The 22,371-nt window shown below is 36.3% G+C and overlaps 1 protein-coding gene across 1 annotated transcript; it reads left to right on the top strand.

The window, feature by feature from the left end:
* Positions 1–521: 521 nt before the first annotated feature.
* On the top strand, positions 522–13,516 carry LOC148655202 (uncharacterized). Its single transcript, XM_088645499.1, has 8 exons — positions 522–644; positions 1,077–1,424; positions 1,781–2,074; positions 2,165–2,251; positions 3,259–3,283; positions 10,121–10,158; positions 12,003–12,037; positions 12,384–13,516. Exons 1-8 carry the CDS (start codon positions 602–604, stop codon positions 12,483–12,485), a joined length of 972 nt encoding a protein of 323 aa, XP_088501625.1. The 5' UTR covers positions 522–601; the 3' UTR covers positions 12,486–13,516.
* The last annotated feature ends 8,855 nt before the right edge of the window (positions 13,517–22,371 follow it).

Raw genomic sequence — 22,371 nt, 5'->3', positions numbered from 1 at the left:
ACTTTATCCATGACAGGATCTCAGGGAAGCCAGAGCCTATCTGGTAAGCAAAAGACACAAAGCAGAGTTCATTCTTGACGGGATGCCAGTCCTTTGCAGGGCAGACACAAACACAAACACTCGCACCCTCACACCAGGGCCTGTTTTCTCAGAAGCCAATTAATCTACCAGGACTGTGAGTGACAAACTGGAGCACCAGGCACCAGACACAGAGAGAACATACAAATTCAATGCAGGCAGCACCCCAATAATTGAGGCAGCATTGTTAACTACTGCCCCACTGAGCAACACCTGAAACAAATGTACAAAACTAACAATAAACCAAAACATTGGACTGACATTTGACTCTCACTGGTCAGTGTAAGAAGTTTACAAATTAAATGTAACATCCATGTTCCTGTTACATGGTTATAATGTGTTAAATTATAATGCTCTTGAATATTTGTGTCCTTCTGTATGTTAGTTATTTTAATATAGTGACCTTTACTGGGCATATCTAGCAGTAAGGCGGGGTTTAAAGTCTGTGGTTAGTGCAATATCTAGGGCCATGCCTGTATAGGAAAGTAATGTGTTCTGAACTTTTTTAGAGCTTGTAACCAGAATGGATCTGCTTAAACATCTCTTTGTGTTACTATGTTTTACAGGTATGCAAAATTATAACTTAGCTTTAAATTCCTTTAGCTTAGCTTTAAATCTAACTTGAAGTTTTCTTCATTGATGAGATGCGGGATGAATTGAATTAAACAGTGCAAAGGACAAATCACAGAAAAGATACAAGTGTTGTATTTGAAATTTTACAAATTGTACAATTTGTTAATGAACATGTGGTATGAAAACCATATGTTATGTTAATATCAATGATAAACTGACATATGTTTTTAGCTTTATATATGTGTTGCATATTTACCTACATATTAAAATACAACTGAAGTTGTTTCTAGGGACAATAAGAATATACAGTAATTGGAAAACTCTAATGTACTAAACAATAAAAATTAAAATGCTATTTTTATTGACATTTTAAACAAAGAGCTATGCTTTCTGAACAACTGTCTTATGTTTTATTTTATTTACAGGTTTATCTTTCAACATTTTTCATGTTGAACAGTTTCCAAATATCTGTGAAGACCTGGGGAGAACTATTAATATCAGCTGTTACTATGGGAAAGATGTGATTACCCGTGCAAAGACAGAATGGTGGTTTAAGACAGAGAATACAACAGAAGACAAAATTGTCATAACTTCAGATACTACTTATGGAAATCAGTTTCACACACAACATGACCAGTTAAATAAAAGATACGTGTTAACAGTTAAAAATGTCCAGGTTCAAAACAAAGGAATTTATACTTGTAAGATAACTAAAATTACCCCACCACCAGCAATATCAGGCATAGGAAATGGAACCAAGTTATGTGTACAAGGTAATTCCTAAGCGATGGAGCTTATTGCAAATACATTATATTTATATGCACATACTGTATATCATGGATATGCAGTATTTTCATTTGAAATTATTGTAACTCCTCAATACTCTCTTTAGTTCATTTTTACTTGTTGTTGATTTCTAGATATCCCTATACTGTAGGTTTCATGGCAAAAGTTTGATTTGGTGTTATGTTTATCACTCTCGCAATCATTTTACTGAAGGACATCTTACATGCTACATCTTTTGGAAGAAATAATTCAAAATTAAAAGGTAGAAACTTAAAAGGAAAAATGTGAAGTCTTATGTATGTATATATTTCATTCCTTCTTTATTCCTTATTTTTCAATGCAGCTCCACCAAAGACTATGGAATTCAGAGCTCTTTCACATTCTGTGATATCATGTGGCACACATAGCTTCTACCCCAAAAATATCGAGATGCATTTCCAAAGTACATGTGGCACATATCAAACCTTAAACGAATCACTTGACCAAAACTATGATATGACATTTAATGCCACAGAGAAGTTTGTGATATCTTTTGAAGCCTGCCACAATGGAACAGAAATAAGCTGTGTAGTGCATCATGCACCATCTCGGGTGACACTAAATAAATCTCTGTGGATATCCGCTAAAAGAGAAAAAGGTAAAATTCCAAAATTATGTTGACGTTTTGAACATTTACTATTAATGAAAACTAAATGCAATATGTGACAAGGTTTTATGTCTTTGGCAGGTTACTATCACAGCAGTACTATGCTACTGGCATCTGGGATAACTGCTGGTGTTGGCATAATTGCAGTTGTTACAATTTTTATAAAAGGTAAGATATTTAATATACAGTATGTGAATTTTAAAATCTGAATTGGTCTATTATCAGTTGTTTTAATCATGTAATGCAGTTTGACAAAATTTGTTAGACTTAGCAGTAGACAGAACCTTGGAACAGACAGGAAATATTAATTTATCTAGCAAATTTGAAATACTATACAAATATATTACCAAATGTAGATATTTAGAGGAGAATAAATTATTAGCTTACATAGAAAAACACCAGAGACTTAAATTACAATATCGGTACTATGGCTATCAGTAGTAGATAAGAGAATACTAGGTGAAGATGCAGTATTCATTGCTTAGAAAAAAACTAACACAAAATGCTGAGGACCTCTGCAGTTTTTTTGACCATTTTTCATAACTCGTTTTTATGTTTTTCACATAATTTTTTAACAACTATATAGTAGGAATACAGAAAACTCTATGAAGTATGCAAGAAACCTGACAGATGTGGTGTGATGGCATCTTACTGGTTTTGTTTTCTATTTGTTAATGAACAACAAATTTTAGTGAAAGCGCTGCTGCCAAATTTCTTAGTTGTATTGAATCAGGATTGAAGAGGACAGGAAAAGATAACAGATATTGATTTGAAAGGGCCATATATTGAGTACTTATTTGTCATGGTAATTAAGGAAATTGTTTGAAGAGGTAATTCATTTTGTTTTCCTTCTACTTTACCGCATTTCTTTCCTTTACTCTTAGTCAATGCCAATACAAGAAGACCTGGCATTTCTAATGTTATCAAATATAGAAATATACTGCTTCAGCTCTATTTAAAGTGAGTATTAGGATATGTTTTGATTCACTGTTAGTGCTTATGTATTGTAGGTATCTGTAGTGCTGAAACAAAACCATTGTTCTTACTTGTATAGACTTAATCCGTCAAATTTCTAAATTATTTAACTGTAATGTTTTGTAAATTATGTAATGTGGAAAAATACAATTTAAGAACATTTTCTTAAGGCAAATATGATTAACAACTTTTTTTTCCAGGATGTCTCTGCTGTGAACATAAAAGGTAACAAAATGTCATTATTTTAAATATATCACACTTTATTGTGTGGGGCATGGTAGCACAGAGGCTTGTATTGCTGCCTCACCGGTCTGGGGCCCTGAGTTCAATTCTTAGGGTGCTATAACTACTCAGGTGCTCTGATTTCTTTGTGTAGTCAAGATATATTCTAGCAGGTTAATTGGCTTATATGAACAAGTTGACCCTGGTGTGTGTCTGTGTGTGCCCTGCAATGGACTGGCATCCTGTACTGTGAGTATACCATGACCCTGAATTGGATATGTGGTAATTAAAAGTGATGTGATGATGATGATGATGAATAATTTTGATGTATTCAAGGCACTAATGTCCTAACCTTAAATGACAGTATGTGTGGAATTAAAAACATTGTCATTTACAAGGTAATATTGTAAAAATATAAAAACCCAATATAAAAAATACACTTAATAATTTCAGTTGAAACAAAACATATTTAGATCTGTACATTTTTACTTAATGCACTTAAAACCCTTTGTTAAGCCATCTGTGCCCCCATCCTTTTTCAGTTCTTTTCAATGTTTGTGTTTTCCTTGTTCTATTAACTGCTGCCATTGACAGGAAATTATTGTTACAGTCAATATCAAATTATAGTCTTGTTGCACTCAAGCAAATGTTATTAGAACTACTTCCACTTTTGATGTTATAGTTTATTATTCATCAGCTTTCCATATGATGAGAACTGAATCTTAATATAATTGGCTTTAAACAAATTAGAGTCTTTGTTGTCTGATGTCTAGTTGAAATTCCATTTAGGACACTGGAGATATTTTTACAGGGCTATGTTGTACAGCAAAATCAGTGCACCAGAAATAGTTCTTAATTCTTTGTTATTGACCAGTTAACAGAATTGTCACAACTGGGAGGGTCATAAAAGCTAAAAACAACAGGTTTTATTTGAAGAGTTTGTCTTGCTGCAGGTGGATTGAGAAACAGGCAAACACAGGTGATCAAAGAGAATTTTCTGGTTTACTCTAAATAATTAACTGCTTGATCATTATGCCTTAAAACCATTAGACATCTCAAACAGAGAAACATAGGATAGGAATGCAGGAAGGGGACAGAATAGGAAAAGGAGAAGAGTGGAGATAGATAGGGACCAAAAGAGAGGAGACAAAGAGAAGAAAGACACTATCATTCTTCTCTTCCTCTAGGCTTGTGCCATGTGAGAGTACCTTGTTCTGATCAGGCTTAGAGACCAGATTCTGAATAAGCAATTTGAACCTTGTTATAAAGGATCTGCTGTTCTATTTATTTTAGGAAATTCCAATTTCATTTTAATGTGGAATCCTCAGGCAAAATATGTTCTTTTTCCTGGTTGGTGATGCATTTTTACAACTGGGAGATATTTATAATAATAATATTCAATTTGGGGCATCAATGTTGTAGGAAGGGAGATTTAGTCTTGGGTAGGATTATTTTATTTAGTAGGCAGGCCTCTTTCACGTTTTTCTTGTTGACCTGGTGTTGCATGGTACTTCACATAACAGGGCTAGCTTTCGGGACTTATGAGCCTTTCAAACATATGACATTCATAGCTTTTGTATATAGTATACCGTTTAAATTAATAAATATTTATTGCTGCTAGTTTTGACTCTGATGGCAAAATTTAGATAATTTTAGTGGATCTTCCAAACCAGGTCAGGATAGATCGAGCTTTTAGATTGGTTATTGACGCTCATGACATCTTATCATTTCTGTATTGTCTTATTAGTGTGTAGAAGAAATCAACAGGGCAGAATACAGTGTATTTTTCTGGTTTTGTGAAATATTACGTGTTTCGGATTACTTCAGCCTAGACACAAGAGAACAGACACATAGAACTGATTAATGCTTTCTTTTCTTCAAAACATGACGATTACAAAGCATCTTTGGCTGGGGTTTCAACCAAGCCATTGCAGGTGCTGCAAACTATTCAAAATAGTGTGACATGGGTTTTAACAAGTTAAAGGTTGAAAAATCTTAGTATGACTTCTGTAGTTACCAATTAAATACTCAATTTTGCAACAAGATCCTGTTGCAACATGTGCAACAATGTGCAACAGTTTATCTTCCACTCTGCCAAAGAAAGCCTTATTGTTTGAAGGACAAAACTGCATGGAGTGAAAGTGTGTTGGCCCAAGATCTTTGGAAGTCTAGGTCTCTTAAAGATTCAAGTTCTGTTGATGTTTTAAATCACATAATGACATATTTGTATAAAGTGGCTTATTCATATGTCTAATTCTAATTGTAGAGTTTCATTAATGGTTTTCATAAATATCTATATTCTGTTTAATGGTATTTTTGTCTTTTAAACATTTGATTATCTTTGCAGCTTCTAGAGTGTTGGCTCTAGATACATGGGGCTAACTCATTAATATAAATCAGAAAGATTAGTGGTCCTAGTATAAATCCCTATGGTACTCTACTAAGTAGTTACATTTATCCTTCCTGTTTTCAACCCATTTACTATTGCTCAGTACCTTGAATGTTTATGGTCTCCAATTTGTGAATTCATGTTTAATGAAGAACTTCATCAAAAGATTTCTGGATATCTAGATATACCATATTGTGTATTTTATGTGTGTTCAGTACAGTGGATACTTAATAAAAAACTCAAAAAAGTTATTTTAGTAAGGTCTACTGAAACCAAATCCTACCTAAATTCTAAATCCAAACTGGTTTAAAATTAGTTGTTTTTTTCTAGTTCCATTTTTTATGTGGTTGTGGACATCTTGTCAGGTGTGGCTAGGATTCAAAACATTTTGCTTATTCCAACTTCAAATAAGCCAAAGATAATATTTCAGAACTATGTTTTAATTAATCTCATGATTATTTTCCAAACTTACACTTTACAATTTAAAGACTATTTTAAAATATTTTACAATTATTCTACCAGTAGCTCTGGTATAAAAAAAAAAAACACGGTGCATAATAATAGACATGATACATAACAAGACCTTCACCACAAAACATAATAATGCATTAAAAAAATTATTCATTGAAGAACCTTATAACACTAAAGAAGTAATTGAATTAAAGTTCCAATTGGCTCATTGAATAATGGGATTTCGTAAGTTGGTGATTAAGCAGCTAAGTTTTATTTGACCCCCGAACAAAACTCAGCAATTGATTTAATCTTATTTTATAATATTTAATATTCTGTTTGTATATATTTATATACAATTTATAGTTCAGAACTGTTTTAACTACAGTACTCTATTTTACTATTTTTTTAAACCCACACTGTATACGTTACGTACTGTCCTCAGTGATGGAAAAACATTTTATTGAACAAGACACCTTGACCACTATAATTCCGAAACATTCTGCATCTGCAGAGCTAACACATAACCACATGCATTTACGAGAATTTATAAATAACTGTTTCTTGCAAGTTGTGGTTACTTGATATTCATGGTATGTGGTAACAGTTGTTAAAGGAAGCATATTGTGCAAGGCTGTCTATACCAAGAGGTACACTAGATGACAGCACCATGAATGAATGCAAAGTGCCACCAACCTATTGTCATAGGACTCAGTCCGGATGGTACTGTACCAGCCTTGTATTAAAATGATCTGTCCCGTCCAGTTCCAAAAGAAGCACACAGATTTTTGATTGTACGCCATAATTGTGTCTAAAACCAGTCAAGTATATTTGACTATACCAATAAGCGCTTATGCCAAAATTATAAGAGTATAAGAAGCAAAAATGTGTGAGATAGAATGCATCAGTAGGCAACTATGATGCAAATGAGATCACAGAAATATGGCTAACAAAGACCAAAGTTGACGAATGAACACTGTACGACAGTGACAGGAGAGATGGAAGAGTCTGAGGTAAAAAAAATATTCAGGCACAGGAACATTTAAACTAGATGAATTAAAATTAAATTTTTCAGAATATACTGTGTATGGTTCAGAATTCTGGAAACATTCAAAGGGCATAGTATGCAGACCACCATTTCAGCTTTTAATTACAATTACAATTACTTGCAATGACAGATTGTATAATAAAATTACAAACAAAGAAGTGCTTTTCAAGAGAGATTTCAAATTTCAAATCAATAGGAATTGAAATGGTGCACATGACTAGTGACTAGTTCCTTACTTTTTACTTATTCTGTAAGAGTGGTGTTTCATACCATTGGACAAAACACTTCAGATATCTGGGTGTTGAAATATATGATTTTCACTCTAGAATCAGAGCCACTGTAGTCCCCCTCCTGACCTTATTTGATCTTGGCCTCTCTTCATCTTATTTTTATTGGCACTCTCTACTGCTTGTATTCACAAAGTCAGTGAAGGGATTGTGACAGTTCTGCCTCTGCTGCAGTCAAGACCTTATGTTGTAGGTTTTGTCCTGCACCCATCTCATGTTATTTTAGGCATTTATAAGGGAAGACTTGTAAAGGGGTAACATGAAGCAGAGGAAAGATGGGAGGTTATGTTATTATGTTTGAAACATAAGGAAACTAATTGTACAATCAGAAAGGTACATTCCAGTTCAGAGATGTTTAATGGAGTGACAATAAAGGGTGAGTGAATTGAATTAGTACCACTACAGTTAATTTAAATCAGTGATCTAGGTTTTGGCGTAGTAATATGATTCTACAGATGATTGTTAAACAGGAGAATCGGAAAACAGTGTAGACAATATTAAAGTCAGTATTGAACATTGGGTAAAAACCTGACAGATGTCACTTAATGTAGACAAGCACTGAGCATTACTTGCAGGTAGCAGACAAAATGAACTATAAATTTAGATACATTTAGCTAGAAATACAAACACTTCTGATGTCACACTGGCAGAAATAGCATCAGCAGCAGAGCAAAATGTGAGAGACTCTGCCCTGTTCTGTTTTTTAAAGCTTCAAGTATATTTTTACAATATTTTTATGCAGTGTTAGATCTCCTAATTAAAAAATGTAATTAAATGTAGATGTTTTATTTTTTTCATTACACATTCACAATTTGGTGTCTCTATGGCCCAATACCCCCCCCCCAAAAAAAAAAAAAATCCTAGACTGCTTGCAGGGCTGATGCTGAGATAAAATGCCACTAGCTTCTACAAGCTGTCATTCAAAACCCAGTGACCTGAAGTATATGAGCAGTGAATCAGGTCAAGGGTCAAGAAAATAAGGTGTGAAACCACATCACAGATCCTGTTTGCTTTTAGAGAAAGATTTAAGTCAAGAAACATGACACAAATTGTATGGTTGAGCTGGGCAAGTAATTAGCACATACACTACTATCATCAGCTCCCACTCCAAACTATTTTACTATTTAGAACAATTAAATAAATGAATTATATAACTAGAAAACCTATCAACCAGCTTTGAAGAACACAGAATTAATAGGTTACAAGAATCAAGAACAAAAAGCACAAATTTTACAAGGATAACATCTATTTTAACACTGAAAGTAATAAATAGGAGCATTAATAACAATATATAACGATAGATGGGATCTCTGTTATTTACAAATTATAGCAAATCATAAGTTAAACTAACTGCATTGAAACCTTTGTCCAAAGGAATTCTAGAAATGAATATGTAATTAAGTAAGAAATTAGTTTACTCAATAACAAGAGAGATGAGATCAGTAAGGATGAGCATATGGGAATGTTTTATAAAAAACATTCTATAAATCGATTTGGCTAGATTTCCAGGAGGCAAAATCATTAATTACATCTTCATGCGATAACGGTCAACCCACTGTATGTTTGATGCTCATCATGAGTCCACTGAGACCTCAGGTGTGTTTTAATCAGCTTGAACTCTGAAAAACACCTCCCTGCTCCTGCCGCTGTCACTGGGAGAGTGAATACAATCCAGATGGCTAAAAAGCCATTGACACAACTCAAGACAGGGGTAGTATCAATGGACTGGAGAATTGCTAATGTAGTGTCCATTTATTATAAGGTGAGAATACTGAATCAAGTAATTAATGACCAAAAATTCTTACTTCTATCACATGTAAGGTAAAGGAAACAATAGTAAGAATTAAACTAGAGGCTCACCTACATGGAAATAACATCCTAGGGAATAGCCAGTACAGATTTAGAAAAGATAGCTTAACCAATCTCTTAGAGGTCTCTTAGAGCAACAACAGTAAAGGATCACAACACTGAGCATACTATATTTCAGAAGGCTAATATAAAGCTCCTCATCCAACTCTTTCATGATGATTGTTCACATTTATTCATTATTGTATATAGTACCATGTAATATGCTTTCTTTTCCCTGAAAAAACAATAAACAAATTGAACATAAATGATAGGCATTCAGGAAAATGTTTGTGTTTTGATTGAGATTTGATTAATAAATAGAAAACAGAGAGTATCGATAAAGGGGCATGTCCTACACTGCCAGACTGAAAGAACAGTTTTATTTTCTAACAGAGAAGTCTATGAAGGGACCTGATACAATATAGAATCCAACGGAGAATGAGTATTGAGAATCCTCAAGGGCATTATGTTGTTATGTGGCATGTCTCTCACTGACATTAACATAAACGGGCAGGGGACATCACAGTTTCTGTTTGTCCTGGAGCAGAGAGAGCTCTAGTTAACTAAACCATCATCACCCTTGGTGCCACATTGGCAATTCTGCACTCTTGCTTGGGGAATTCTATTTACATCAGGCTAGTGACGTGACCCAGGCTCATCTGTGCATCTGTGCAAAAGTAAATGCATATGCAGCAGCAATTTCCTGTTTGATTATATCAGTTTGTTTGTTGCCCTTCATCATAATCTTCTTTCTGTTTTTGACAGTATTTCAGAACATATAGCATTAACTTTATGCTTTTCCTTACATTTCATTTCAGTCAGAATGCTCTGCAAAAGGATGGTTTATCATGGCATGGTAAGAAAAACTGAACATCATGGTTTGAAATACACAATAACGTCTAAGTATTTATTTACACGTTTTCTGCAATTTAAAGGGAGACAAAAAATTCTGTCAAAGGTTTTTTCTGGTTTGTTTTTTCATACTTTAGAAAAAAAATATGAGCCACTTATTTTAATTTACTACCCTCCCCCCCCCCAGCTTCCTAATATCAGCTGGAAATTGATACATTTATTATAGCAATAAACACCACAACAGATACATAATTACCTTAGTATGCGTCAAGGAGGCAATAGGCAGGCAATGAGCATGCAGTACCAACATGTGATAGAATGTTTCAAGACAAAATCCCTAAAGCAGTTTTTTTAGAAAAAATATTCTTAAGGAAAATAGTATCTGACATACTTTTTAAAGTCTGAATTTACTGCACATGTGTGAAATACTTTAAATATTTTTTGTATTTTTAAACCAGTTTGTCTTATGAAAAAAATAAATTACACATCATTTGAATGTTTTTTTTCTTATCTGAAGCATTTCCATTAAAAACAAACATAAGGAATCACAAAGCTAATTTCATAAAATTACTCCATAAAGTAAAAAGCATATTTCTACTCAAATTCGGTGTGTGAATGTCAACATAAAACAGAATTTTTTGTTATGCCCAGCCAGTGTGAAATAGCCATATGTGTGTTTTTCATGTCTTGGCTTGCAGTTGGGAACCCTGCAACTGCACACTGTAGTGATTGAGGAGGTGCAGGCTGACAACTCCAATATGCCTGCCTTCAAGCCTCCAGTCTTTTAACACATCACAGGCAACACAGCTACTTATCTGATCAACAGCAGGACAGGCCTGTGAGTGCCTGAGAGATAACAGGGGCTGCTAGGCCACTGGGAACCAAGAGCTCTGCTCAACTATTTCCATCCAACTTCCACCCAAGTCACCTATAGTATGTGACACCAATTGGGAAATCCCAGTCATAATCCACTAGTAACATGAGCCAGGATTGAACATGTATTCATTGATCTCAGCTCATGAAAACACCATTATTGAGTGAGCCACTTGGCAGGCTAAATGAAGGTGTTTGGTAAATAATGGTTCCAATTTCCCAGCAGCTATATCGCCCTGCAACTCATAACTGGCAACCCACTGAAGCTCAGCAGGTGTAAACCTGGCCAATACCTAGATGGGAGACCTCTTGGGAAAACCAAGGTTGCTGCTGAAAGAGGTGTTAGTGGGGCCAGCAGGGGGCGCTCACCCTGTGGTCTGTGTGCGTCCTAATGCCCCATTATAATGATGCGGCCACTACGCTGTAAGAAGGTGCTATTCTTTGGATGAGATGTAAAACCATGGTCCTGACTCTCTATTTTCTTAAAAATCCTAGGGCGTTTCACAAAAAGACTAGGTGTTACCCTGGTGTCCTGGCCAAATTTGTCCCTGGCCTTTACTAATCATGGCCTCCTAATAATCCCCATCTATGACTTGTCTTCATCACTCTGTTCTCCTCCCCACTGATTACTGGTGTGTGGTGAGAGTACTGGCACATCATCCAGGTGGGGGCTGCACATTGGTGGTGGTGGAAGGGAGTCACCATTACCAGTAAAGCGCTTTGAGTGGAGTGTCCAGACAAACGTTATATAAGTGTAAGGAATTATTATTGTATAAAGTACTGCACAATTGATCAGATGTAAGTATTATAAAAAAAGGCATTGAGATGTTCAGAATTGGTCCTAGGGAGAAAATAATTATATTCTAATTTAATGAATCAACTGATTATACTATTATCGCCACTTCATTTCTGCTCTAATTTACAGTCAAGATCAGTTTTTTCATTTTTGTTTACAATAATTTATTTACTTTGAAGGCAAAATGAACACAACAGAAACCAATGGAAATGAGGTATGTATACATTTATTTTCCTTTCATTTATTTTATTTTGCTTTGTTTTGTCTTTAAGAAACACATCAAATGCTGACCAGTTAAAAAAAGGTATTTTACATTTTAGCTATATTTAAATTCTCGTGCCACTCACTTGAAGGAAAATGAAAAATATGCTAGACTTTAGTTTTGATAGCAAGAATAAAATGTGAATAAAAGCTGAAATTGGTAAAAAAAAAATACAATTATAATAATAATTAAGATTAAAGTACATGTATACAGGCTTCTGTGTCCAGGAGTTACTGTAATGTTCATGTCAGTAGTTACATAAAAAATGCCTGCCATGCTAATAAAATGTTTTTTCTAGGAAGAAGATTTTGTTTCATATTCAACAGTACAAATTAGTACTAAGAAGACACATATAAGAAAAAATGATGAAGTTTTGTACAGTACAGTCATAAACAAATAATCGAATAAAAGTCATCTAATGTTTTAAAAATAATCATTAACTTTGAATTGTATGAGTATGTATGAGTTGAATTAGTTTAATTATAACTAGAGCAATTATAGCTACTGTATAATGTATAAAGCTATGCTTGTTTAGTAATTTACAATCTCAAAATGTATTTTTTTTAAATGTGTGCTTGTGAAGGTCTTGAACTATTCTTTTTTGCTGTTGTATTGTCATTTTTTGATAACTTTGTGAATGTGTAATTGCAATATTGTCTTAAAAAAAGTAGCCTAGCTGATGGTGGGATATAAAAGCTTAGCCTGCCTGCACCTTGACACCGGGTAATCAGACATTTTATCATTTTATGAAGGAACAGTTTTTGTTAGCTGTTAACTATCCATTTTTTGCATGTTTTTGTGATCTTTCTGTTCATATGTAAAATATTATCATACGTGCTTCTGTAAAGCCATACAAGTAAGCTTGTTTCACTTGTGTATTGGTTCATTCTTATTTATTTTTGTCAAGGATTTGCCATCTTAATTAGTTCATCAAAATTATTTTCACCCAAAGTCTTCAAAATAGACATCTTTATGATTTACTTTGAAATGAGAACATATGAAAAACTGGGAAAAACCAATGTGATGAGAGCGGCTACTATATGCCTGTGCCAGGATTTGATCATGATCACTAGCAGGGCCAGAGCCACACAGCGCCACAAGGCCAGGTTTAGCAGAGTTTTACAGAAGAGGGGAGATTTCTACAAGTCATTCAGTGTGTCAACATCAGGAAGTCATCTGCTCACAAAAATATAAACTGACATTCTGAGGGAAAAAAATTGCTGTATAATCAGATTTGCTGTATAATATTAGTAGCTCTGTATGATCAAAATATTAGTAACCTTTGTTCTACAGATTATGCTTAAGCATTGAACACTTCACAAAACCTTTTTGGGAGATGTTCAAATAGAAAGAAAAACTTCCTGTTCTTTAACTTCAGTATATGAGACTACTTTCAGTTTATCTTATGACAATAATATATACAGTACTTAATATTAATAGGCTGGGCAAACGATTTTTAAATTTTTTTAAAAAGAAATAAAAAATGAGATATAATGATGTGTTCCTGCTTAACTTAGACATTGCACGACTTTAAAACCTATAAAAATGGGTTACGAGAGTTAAAAACCACTTTTTATGCGCGAAAAATGGGTGATTTTTCTTCCTCGTGATCAGCTCAGAATCTCTGTGTACGCTGTAAGGTTTTTACTTCTTAATTAAACGTTTAAAATACACGAATTTCATAAAGACAACACACGTTTCGAAGAGAAAAAATCCCATTCTTTTCTCTTCCTGGTGTGTGAAACTCATCAGCAGGTCTTTTTTTCCCAATCAGAGGCTCTGAAAATAGCGTACCGCCCACTGCGCTCCGTCAGAGAGGGGCGCGGCACCGAGAGATGGAGGAGGCGCGGAGCGCAGCAGCACAGAACGAACGTTCTACTGCCTGGAGCGCTTATGGCAGCGATCGCGTCTGCATTTATAACTTAGTTTTTAAAATTAATCAAGCAATATGAAGCATCTCTTTTTACTTTTAAGTCACTTAATTATCATTAAGCACAGCTTTCTCACCACCTAGACTACTTTTTGATACCATCCTTAGACAAAGCAGAAACTTCTTGTTCTGTCTAATGACATTACAAGTGGAAAGATTACAGAATTTAATCGTCTTTAAATTTGTTACGTTATACATTTTAGAAACGTTTCATCCATACAAACACCACAAAACTATTCTCGATTGTATTTCTGAATGGTATGTTACACTTAGTTCACTGTTTTAATTACACCTAATTAAGAAAGTTAGGTGTTAGCATAAACTATTAGCAATCAATATTAAATTTAGCACTGTAATAAGTTGTTGCACTTTCCCCCGCATCTTGTAAAAATATATTTTCATTGTTCAAATATACATTAAATCTGACTAATTAAATATAATTCAAAATATTTTGCTAACAATGTTAACTGTTTATAAATAATAAAATGTATTAACTAAAGAGTAGGATGGCACAGTTGTTAGTATGCTTTTTGTTTTGTTTCTTTTTCATAAATACAACAGTAGTACCTGATGTCTCAGCGCCTTTCAAAATTAAATTATGCATGCAAACCTGTGAACTAGAAAGATAACTAAGATATCCATCCATTTATAATGGTGGCAAAGTGGTTAGCATTGCTATCTTGGAGCACTGGGGTCCTAGATTCAATTCCTGCCATCCTGTGTGTGTGGGGTTTGCATGTTCTCTCTGGGTTACATGGTTTTTCTCCATATGTGTGATATGACTCCCTCTCGCACTCCAAAACATACTGGTAAGTTAATTGGTTTATGGGAAAACTGGCCCTGGTGTGTGTGTGTTTGTGTCTGTCTGTCCTGTGATGGACTGGCGCTATGTCCAGGGTGTATTCTGCCTTGTGTCCGTTGCTTACTGGGATAGGCTCCTAATCCTCTGTACTGGATAAAGAGATTAGAAATGGATGGAAGTAAAGGCACTGTGTGGATTGAACTATACTCAGTGTTAGAAACCCACTATGAAATGGCAGCATCTCACTGAGAATAAAATATTTTATATTGCTGGCTTAAGTAAACAGCCTTTCCACCTCTCTTGCACATCAGTATCCATACCTAGTTATTTAAACAAATTGCCTCTAATTATAAACATCTTAATATGCTGGCTCTGTGGATCCGCATCAGCGATGTTTGCCCATTCCTTCAATTCATGTGCATCCAACACACAGTTCAATGCTAGCAACTACACAAAATCTAAAATACAATCCTCATTTCAGTATCTATGTAAACATACAGTCTGTTAACTTCATCATCTTCATCAAAAGTATGCCTAACCCCATTAGGAAGTGTTCTTGTTATCAGTGTATTCCTCAGCTATCCCAAAATTATCTTCTTACCAACATCTCTAGTTTTTTATCCTGCAATAACTCAGCCAACACTTAAATCTCGAAAAGCTGCTTGTGTTCATTTCTTTAAATCACAATATCATGTGTAAATACTGTCCATATAATACTCTGCATTGTGGCATAATAGTTTATTTTAAAGGGAACTAGTGAAACTAAGAACTAGAGAAATCAAGAAAGGCTTTTTTTTCTAGAATTAATAAATGCACATCCTGTTCACTGGGGAAATTAAATCCACACTGAGCAATCTTCAATATGTTCAGAATATGACAGCGAGAATCCTATCAGGGATGCATTACACCTGTTTTCAAGTCCTTGCATTGGTTACCTATCAGGTTTCGAGTCAACTTCAAAATCCTCATCCTCATTCAGTACCTACAGTATATGGCTTATTATCTGTCTACTCCCCACCTTTGTCCGTCTGACTCTGGTCTTCTAGCTGTCCTCAAGAACATCTACATTCTGTGGGTGACAGGGTCTTCTCTAGCTGCACCCCAGAGCTCTCAATTTGTATTCCCAGTGATATCAGTCACGTACCCTGAGTGCATTTAAATCTAACCTCAGAACCTTTCTTTTCAGAAGACTTAGTGTCTGTATCTGCTTCATTTTCTAATTTTGGTAGCACCTCTAACTGCTTGTCTTTCTTATATGTATTTACTTTGTAATCTGTGGTCCTTTTATCTGTTTTTACATCTACTGTATTGCTTTGAGATGCCACCTTTAATGTTGATATATCAAATAAAGTTTTTTATTATTGTTATAGAGAAACATGATCAGTTTTCCCTGGTCCAGATAAAAAGATCTAAAGCATACTAGTTTGTCACTCTTCTCATTCCCTTTGCTAAATAACTTTTCATACTAATCTGATCAATCTAACTGCCTGTTTTCTGTGCTTTCTCTATCCTGCTAGATTTGCAATTATTCTGAACATTTTCTTCTTGAAATAACTCATTTCTAAATACCTTTTTTCACTGTTAACATCTTGCAGCAAAGCTGCGACAAAATATACACTTAGCACAGTTCATCCTGCTACCAACATTGAATAACAAAATCTTAAGATTTCTATATTTATGTCTTTATTTAGTGGTTTCATTAGTGACAAAGGCTAAACTTTCTTGGAAAAATGTCTTTTATGTGTTGCAGAAAAAACTGACTTGCTTTAACAAAGTATGTTTACAAATCCTTTCACCTGGCAATCTACCTGAATGCCCAACTATCTGAGAAGCCCTCCATGAAACCATGGTTGCTATTAATTCATTTAGGGCTTATTGACAGAATTGCTGTTTTTTATGCATGCTAATTTTCTGATTCCTCACTCTGTTTCATGTTTATAGATAAGACTTTATTGATCGTGAAGGGAAATTGATGTACATGATGAACATGTTTGCATGTTCTTTTGTAACATACACCTTTTTGTGATTTTTTTTGTATATCTAAGCAAGTGTTCCTGCATCCCTCTTCTGCACTTTAGTCATGGCTTTTTTTCTGTTTGCTTATTTCAAAGCAACACCTGCTCCATTTCTAAAACTTTTTACTCATGTGCATTTTTGTATTTTTTACACCTCTAGCACTTTAACATCCTGAATTTTCATTTGCCTTAATTTGTAGAATGAACTTGAGTTTTAGCCTAAAGAAGTTTTCATTATCTTTTGTTTCTTGTCCTACAACTGTTATTATTGATCACCGAATTATTGTTCTTAACATGACTTCATTCAGCCTTTCCTGAACGTCTATGACAGGCAGAGAGAGTGCTGTTTCTGGTGCGATCTTTTGCTGCTGACATTTCACTGTTTTAAACGAACAAGAAATTAGATTGCTCATAGATCACTTATCCTATATAAACACAGCGTAATTGCCCTCCGAAAATCCTCTTTTTCTTGTTCGTTTTAGAGACCTTGATCGAAACTGATTTTAGATGTCAGAAAGGATTTCTTTTCTCTGTATTTCCTACATTGCTTTGTCGAGATTTTAACTTTATATCTAGGCTCAGATTTCAACTATAAATCGTACAGTAATTAATAGCAGTAAATACTGATGTTTTGCGCCCTCTTACCACAAAAATATATATGTTTTGTAGCTGGGATGAACTTTATTTCATACGCGTAGCTACTGCGATTCGGACACGGACGGTTAAACATGGCGGCAAATCAGGCACCCAGAAGGGGGGGGGGGGGGGGCGTTTTCTCGCCTCCATAACTAAAATGCCAAATAGGAGTGGCTTAAGCGACATACACAGTCGTGTAACTGACAGTTTGAGGTAGCCTATCGTGTAAATTTCGCTTTGTTGCTGATAGGTTAAGCTTTCGAAACTCTGCCCCAAAGTCATGTGACTGATTTTTCGCCCTGTTTCGTTGGTTAAACGCAATGATCACAAGCACCACCATGGTAACTGGGATGTGTAGTTTTTAATTCCGTTTGAATTATAACTGTACGTACTGTCTTCGTATTTGGCCAGGGCTTTAAAGAGAGGGCGCGCCAAAAATTTTCGGTGCCGTCGTCTCCGCTTTAAAGGTACCCCCGTCGCGGAAGAATTCGATCTCGGGACGTTTGCCCAGCGTAATATTAAAACCATAGGTACCTTTGCTTGTAAATATCATATATTAGGAAATAAAAGTACTCAGTACAGAGCCTAAAACTGGCTCTGATAACCATATTGCTGTAGATCACCTCTGGAAAGTGACAAAATGTCTACAAAGAAACAAAAAACAGGACTTCTCCAATAATACAATCTTCAGTTTGTGTGAATTAGCAGTGTATTTGAAAGACTATGTGCATAACATTATATTTCACAAATATCTTTTTTCATTCTTGTTCCTTCATTGACATGAGTATAAATAATCTGTTTCGTCCACAGCTGATGTCATATGATACCAGATTTATTCTTAATTTCTACTTTTTATGATTCGCAATGTAATATTGATTGGGGATCCAGTGTTTCATATGCTGCATTCTGCATGAAGGAAAATTCAAGAGGTATCACAGAGACTTTGAGAGGGAGATTTTACGATACTTAAATGATGACAAAATACATGCCCTTCATTTAGTTACTGACAGAGAAAAAAGAATTGTAGAACAAATTCAGCAAAGTTTTCTGCAATGTCCTCATCTTTTTCCACTCCAACCATCTAATTCCAGAAGTAGGAAATCGGATAAGTAGCATGAAAGTTTAATGGATGACACATACAGTACAGTAGGTGTTAAATGTTCATGTAAAGCAGATCATCCACAGCTCTTCATTGTCTTCTTTTCAAAAATTGTATGACACTTTTTTCCTCGTAAGGCAGCACCAGCCTTCAACAGAATATTGACAAACAGCTTAATATGACAAAGCACAGCGTGCTTCGAAATTTGTTACTGAGAAATCAGCTTGCTTTCAAAACAACCAAGCAGCCACCAATAATATCAATGAAAGTATAAAGTTATTAGGCAGAAGCCTAACTAGAGAATCAAGCCCGTTGATAGCATGATACTGGCAATGTAATGTCATGGAACAAGTAATAGATTTATTCCATGCTGAAAAAAAAAAGAAAGAAAACACAACGTTTAGGCCGTGGAGCCTTCTTCAGGTCTTTTTTTCAGCATGGAATAAACCTATTACTTGTTCCTTTGCAGCCTATGTATGCTGACGCAGCTACCCACCTGAATGTAATGTCATGTCAATAATCAAACCACTTTATACCATACGGTGTTATGGGAAGCTGGAGCCTACCCAGCAAGCAACGAGCGCAAGACAGGGTACACCCTGGACCGGACGCAAGTCCATCGCACTTGCCCCGTGATGGGGACAATTTGGAGGCCACGGCAAAGGCCGAGGGGGGAAATTTGGCCTAGACACCGGGATAACTCCCTACTCTTATCGATTAATGCCCAGGGATCTTTAATGACCAGTGAGACTCAGGACCTCGGTTTAATGTCTCATCTGAAAGATAGTGGGTGCCCACCACTATACTGGGGCATTTGGACCCATACAGACCATGGGGTGGGTGCCCCCTGCTGGTCCCACTAACACCTCTTCCAGCAGAAACCATATCTTCCCAGGAGGTCTCCCTTCCAGGTACTGACTGGACCCAACCCGCTTAGCTTCAGTGGGTAGCCAGTTGAGAGCTGCAGGTTGATATACTGTAGCTGCTGACTGCTGGCAATGTCTAATACGCAAATGTGTTTTGCATACAATCTCCTTGGTAGGTTCTGAGCATTTTTCACTCTTTTAGCACTAGCACTGTTGTTGTGAAAAGTCTCAATGGGACACACTGCAATGCTGTAAAACGTTACAACTTCTCAGGCTAGTTATTCTAATTTAGCTTCATACCAGAGGCCATCAGGCTTGAACAAAATCAAATCAAATCAAATCAAAGTTTATTTATTAAATGCACAACAATACGGCGTGCAGCAGTAGTTGCTGGAAATGAAATGTCTTTTTCTCGGACCTCACAAAAATTACAAGAATCACAAAAATCACAAAAATTCACAAAAACACAAAAATCACAAAATTTAGGTTACATTTTTTAAATGGAATAAAACTCAATGTGAGTAGAGCTGTTATGTGTCCATGGTGTATGCAATATATACATTTAGTGCAGTTATTCTGAATATAGTGAGAATTGTGTGTCCATGTAGCCATTACAGGTGATTTGCTAAGGAAGCTACAGGTTGGCTATTTAGGAGTCTTATTGCCTGGAAGTAGAAGCTGTTCCATAGTCTGTTGGACTTGGACCGAATGCTTTGGTACCATTTACCGGACGGTAGGAGGGAAAACAGTTTGTGACTGGGATGACTGGGGTTCTTGAGAATGGACCTGGCCTTCTTCAGACATCTAGCTGAGTAGATCTCCTGGATGCTTGGTAGCTCACAGCTGGTGATAAGCTGCGCTGACTTCACCACCCTCTGCAATACTTTGCGATCCCGTGTGGAGCAGCTCCCATACCAGGCAGTGATGCAACCAGTCAGGATGCTCTCAATAGTGCACCTGTAGAAGTTGGCCTGGATATGTGATGGCATGCCGAACTTCTTTAGCCTGCAGAGAAAGAACAGGCGCTGCCGTGCTGTCTTGACCACGGTGTTGGTGTGGTGGGTCCAGGTTAAATCCTCTGAGATGTTAACTCCCAGGAACTTAAAGCTGCTGACCCTCTCTACTGCAGTCCCATTGATGTGAATAGGTGTGTGGTCTCCACCCTGATGTTTCCTATAGTCCACAATCATCTCCTTAGTCTTACTGATGTTCAGAGAGAGGTTGTTCTCCTGGCACCATACTGCCAGCGTTTCAACCTCCTCCCTGTATGCAGACTCCTCACCATCTGTGATCAGGCAAATGACTGTTGTATTGTCCGCAAACTTGATGATGGAGTTTGAGTTATGCCTGGTGACACAGTCATGGGTGAATAAGGAGTAGAGGACAGGACTAAGCACGCAGCCTTGGGGGGCTCCAGTGTTTAGAGTCAGGGTAGAGGATATGTTGGTGCCCACCTTCACCACCTGCGGGCATTCCGTCAAGAAGTCCAGGATCCAATTACAGAGGGAGGTGTTCAGTCCCAGGTCCTGGAGCTTGATGAGGAGCTTTGAGGGCACTATGGTATTGAATGCTGAGCTGTAATCAACAAACAGCATTCTCACATATGTTCCTTTCTTATCCAGGTGTAAGAGGGCAGTATGGAGGGCAGTGGCAATAGCATCTTCTGTCGACCTGTTCTGGCGGTATGCAAATTGCAGTGAGTCTAGGGTGTCAGGCAGTGAGGAGGTGATGTATGCTTTGACCAACCGCTCGAAGCACTTCATGATAACTGATGTGAATGACTGTAAAGAAGTCTTATCAAGATTATGTCTATTGGACAGAGCCCCCCTCCCCCACATACAAATGTGCATGTACTAATACCTTCCCAAATACTACACACTGTTATTTTCAAACACTTCTATGGTCTGTTTGCTGTTATATGTATGTATATTTTTTCTTAGCAATGTTTTTTGTATTTGTTTCTGTCTTGGGTTGTATATTGTAAAGCTTGCTGCTTAAATTGCCCCATGGGGATGAATAAAGTATTTTGAACTTAATTGAATTGAATTAATATGTTATATGAATTATGGAGTATCAATTTAACATTTAGTACCAGTTGGACAGTGCTCACAGCTGGTTAGTGGCTCCACTGTGTTTCAGGAGCTAGACCGCACACACAACAGTAGGTCTTTCTAGGATGTTGTTTAGTGTGTTCTCTGAACTGCTTAGTAATAGCTGCTAAGGTAGAACTGTGGAACAGCCTAAGAGGTCAGGTACAAAAATAAAATTGGTGTCGCTAGCCACTGCTTTCCTAGGAGGAGGGTATAATTAGCATTCCTGTATATCACCCTGTATCTCACAACTGGCAACCCACTGGAGCTAAGCATGCTTGAGCCTGACCAGTACCTTAATGGGAGACCTCCAGGGAAAGCTAAGTTTGCTGCTGGAAGAGGTGTTTGTGGGGCCAGTAGAGAAGTCCTCACCCTGCAGTCTGTGTGGTTCCTAATGCCCCAGTATAGTGATGGGGACACTATATTTTAAAAGGATGAAACATAAAACCAAGGTCCTGACTCTCTGTGGTCATTAAAAATACCGGGGTGTTTCTAGAAAAGGGCAGGGGTGTTACCTTAGCATCATGACCACAATTCCCATTGGCCTTTTCTAATCTTGGACTAATAATCCCCATTAATGAATTATCTTCATTACAAATTCTGTTCTCCTCCCCATTGATAGCTGGTGTGTCGTTAAGTGTACTGATGCACTGTGCCATCGCATCATCCAGGTGGGGCTGGACATCAGTGGTGGTGGAGGGGAGTCCCCATTATCTGTAAAGTGCTTTCAGTGGAGTGTCCAGAAAAGTGTGTAAGCAATTATTATTTTATTATTAAGAGAAAAATGATGTAGTCTCAACAAATCAAGAATGGAATTTGTATTTTGAGTAAAAACAATAAAATCATTA

Source organism: Lepisosteus platostomus, chromosome 9 (assembly GCF_059453375.1).
Source record: "Lepisosteus platostomus isolate fLepPlt1 chromosome 9, fLepPlt1.hap1, whole genome shotgun sequence".
In the NCBI taxonomy this organism is placed as follows: Eukaryota; Metazoa; Chordata; class Actinopteri; order Semionotiformes; family Lepisosteidae; genus Lepisosteus; species Lepisosteus platostomus.
This window is presented reverse-complemented; position numbering and strand designations above follow the sequence as displayed.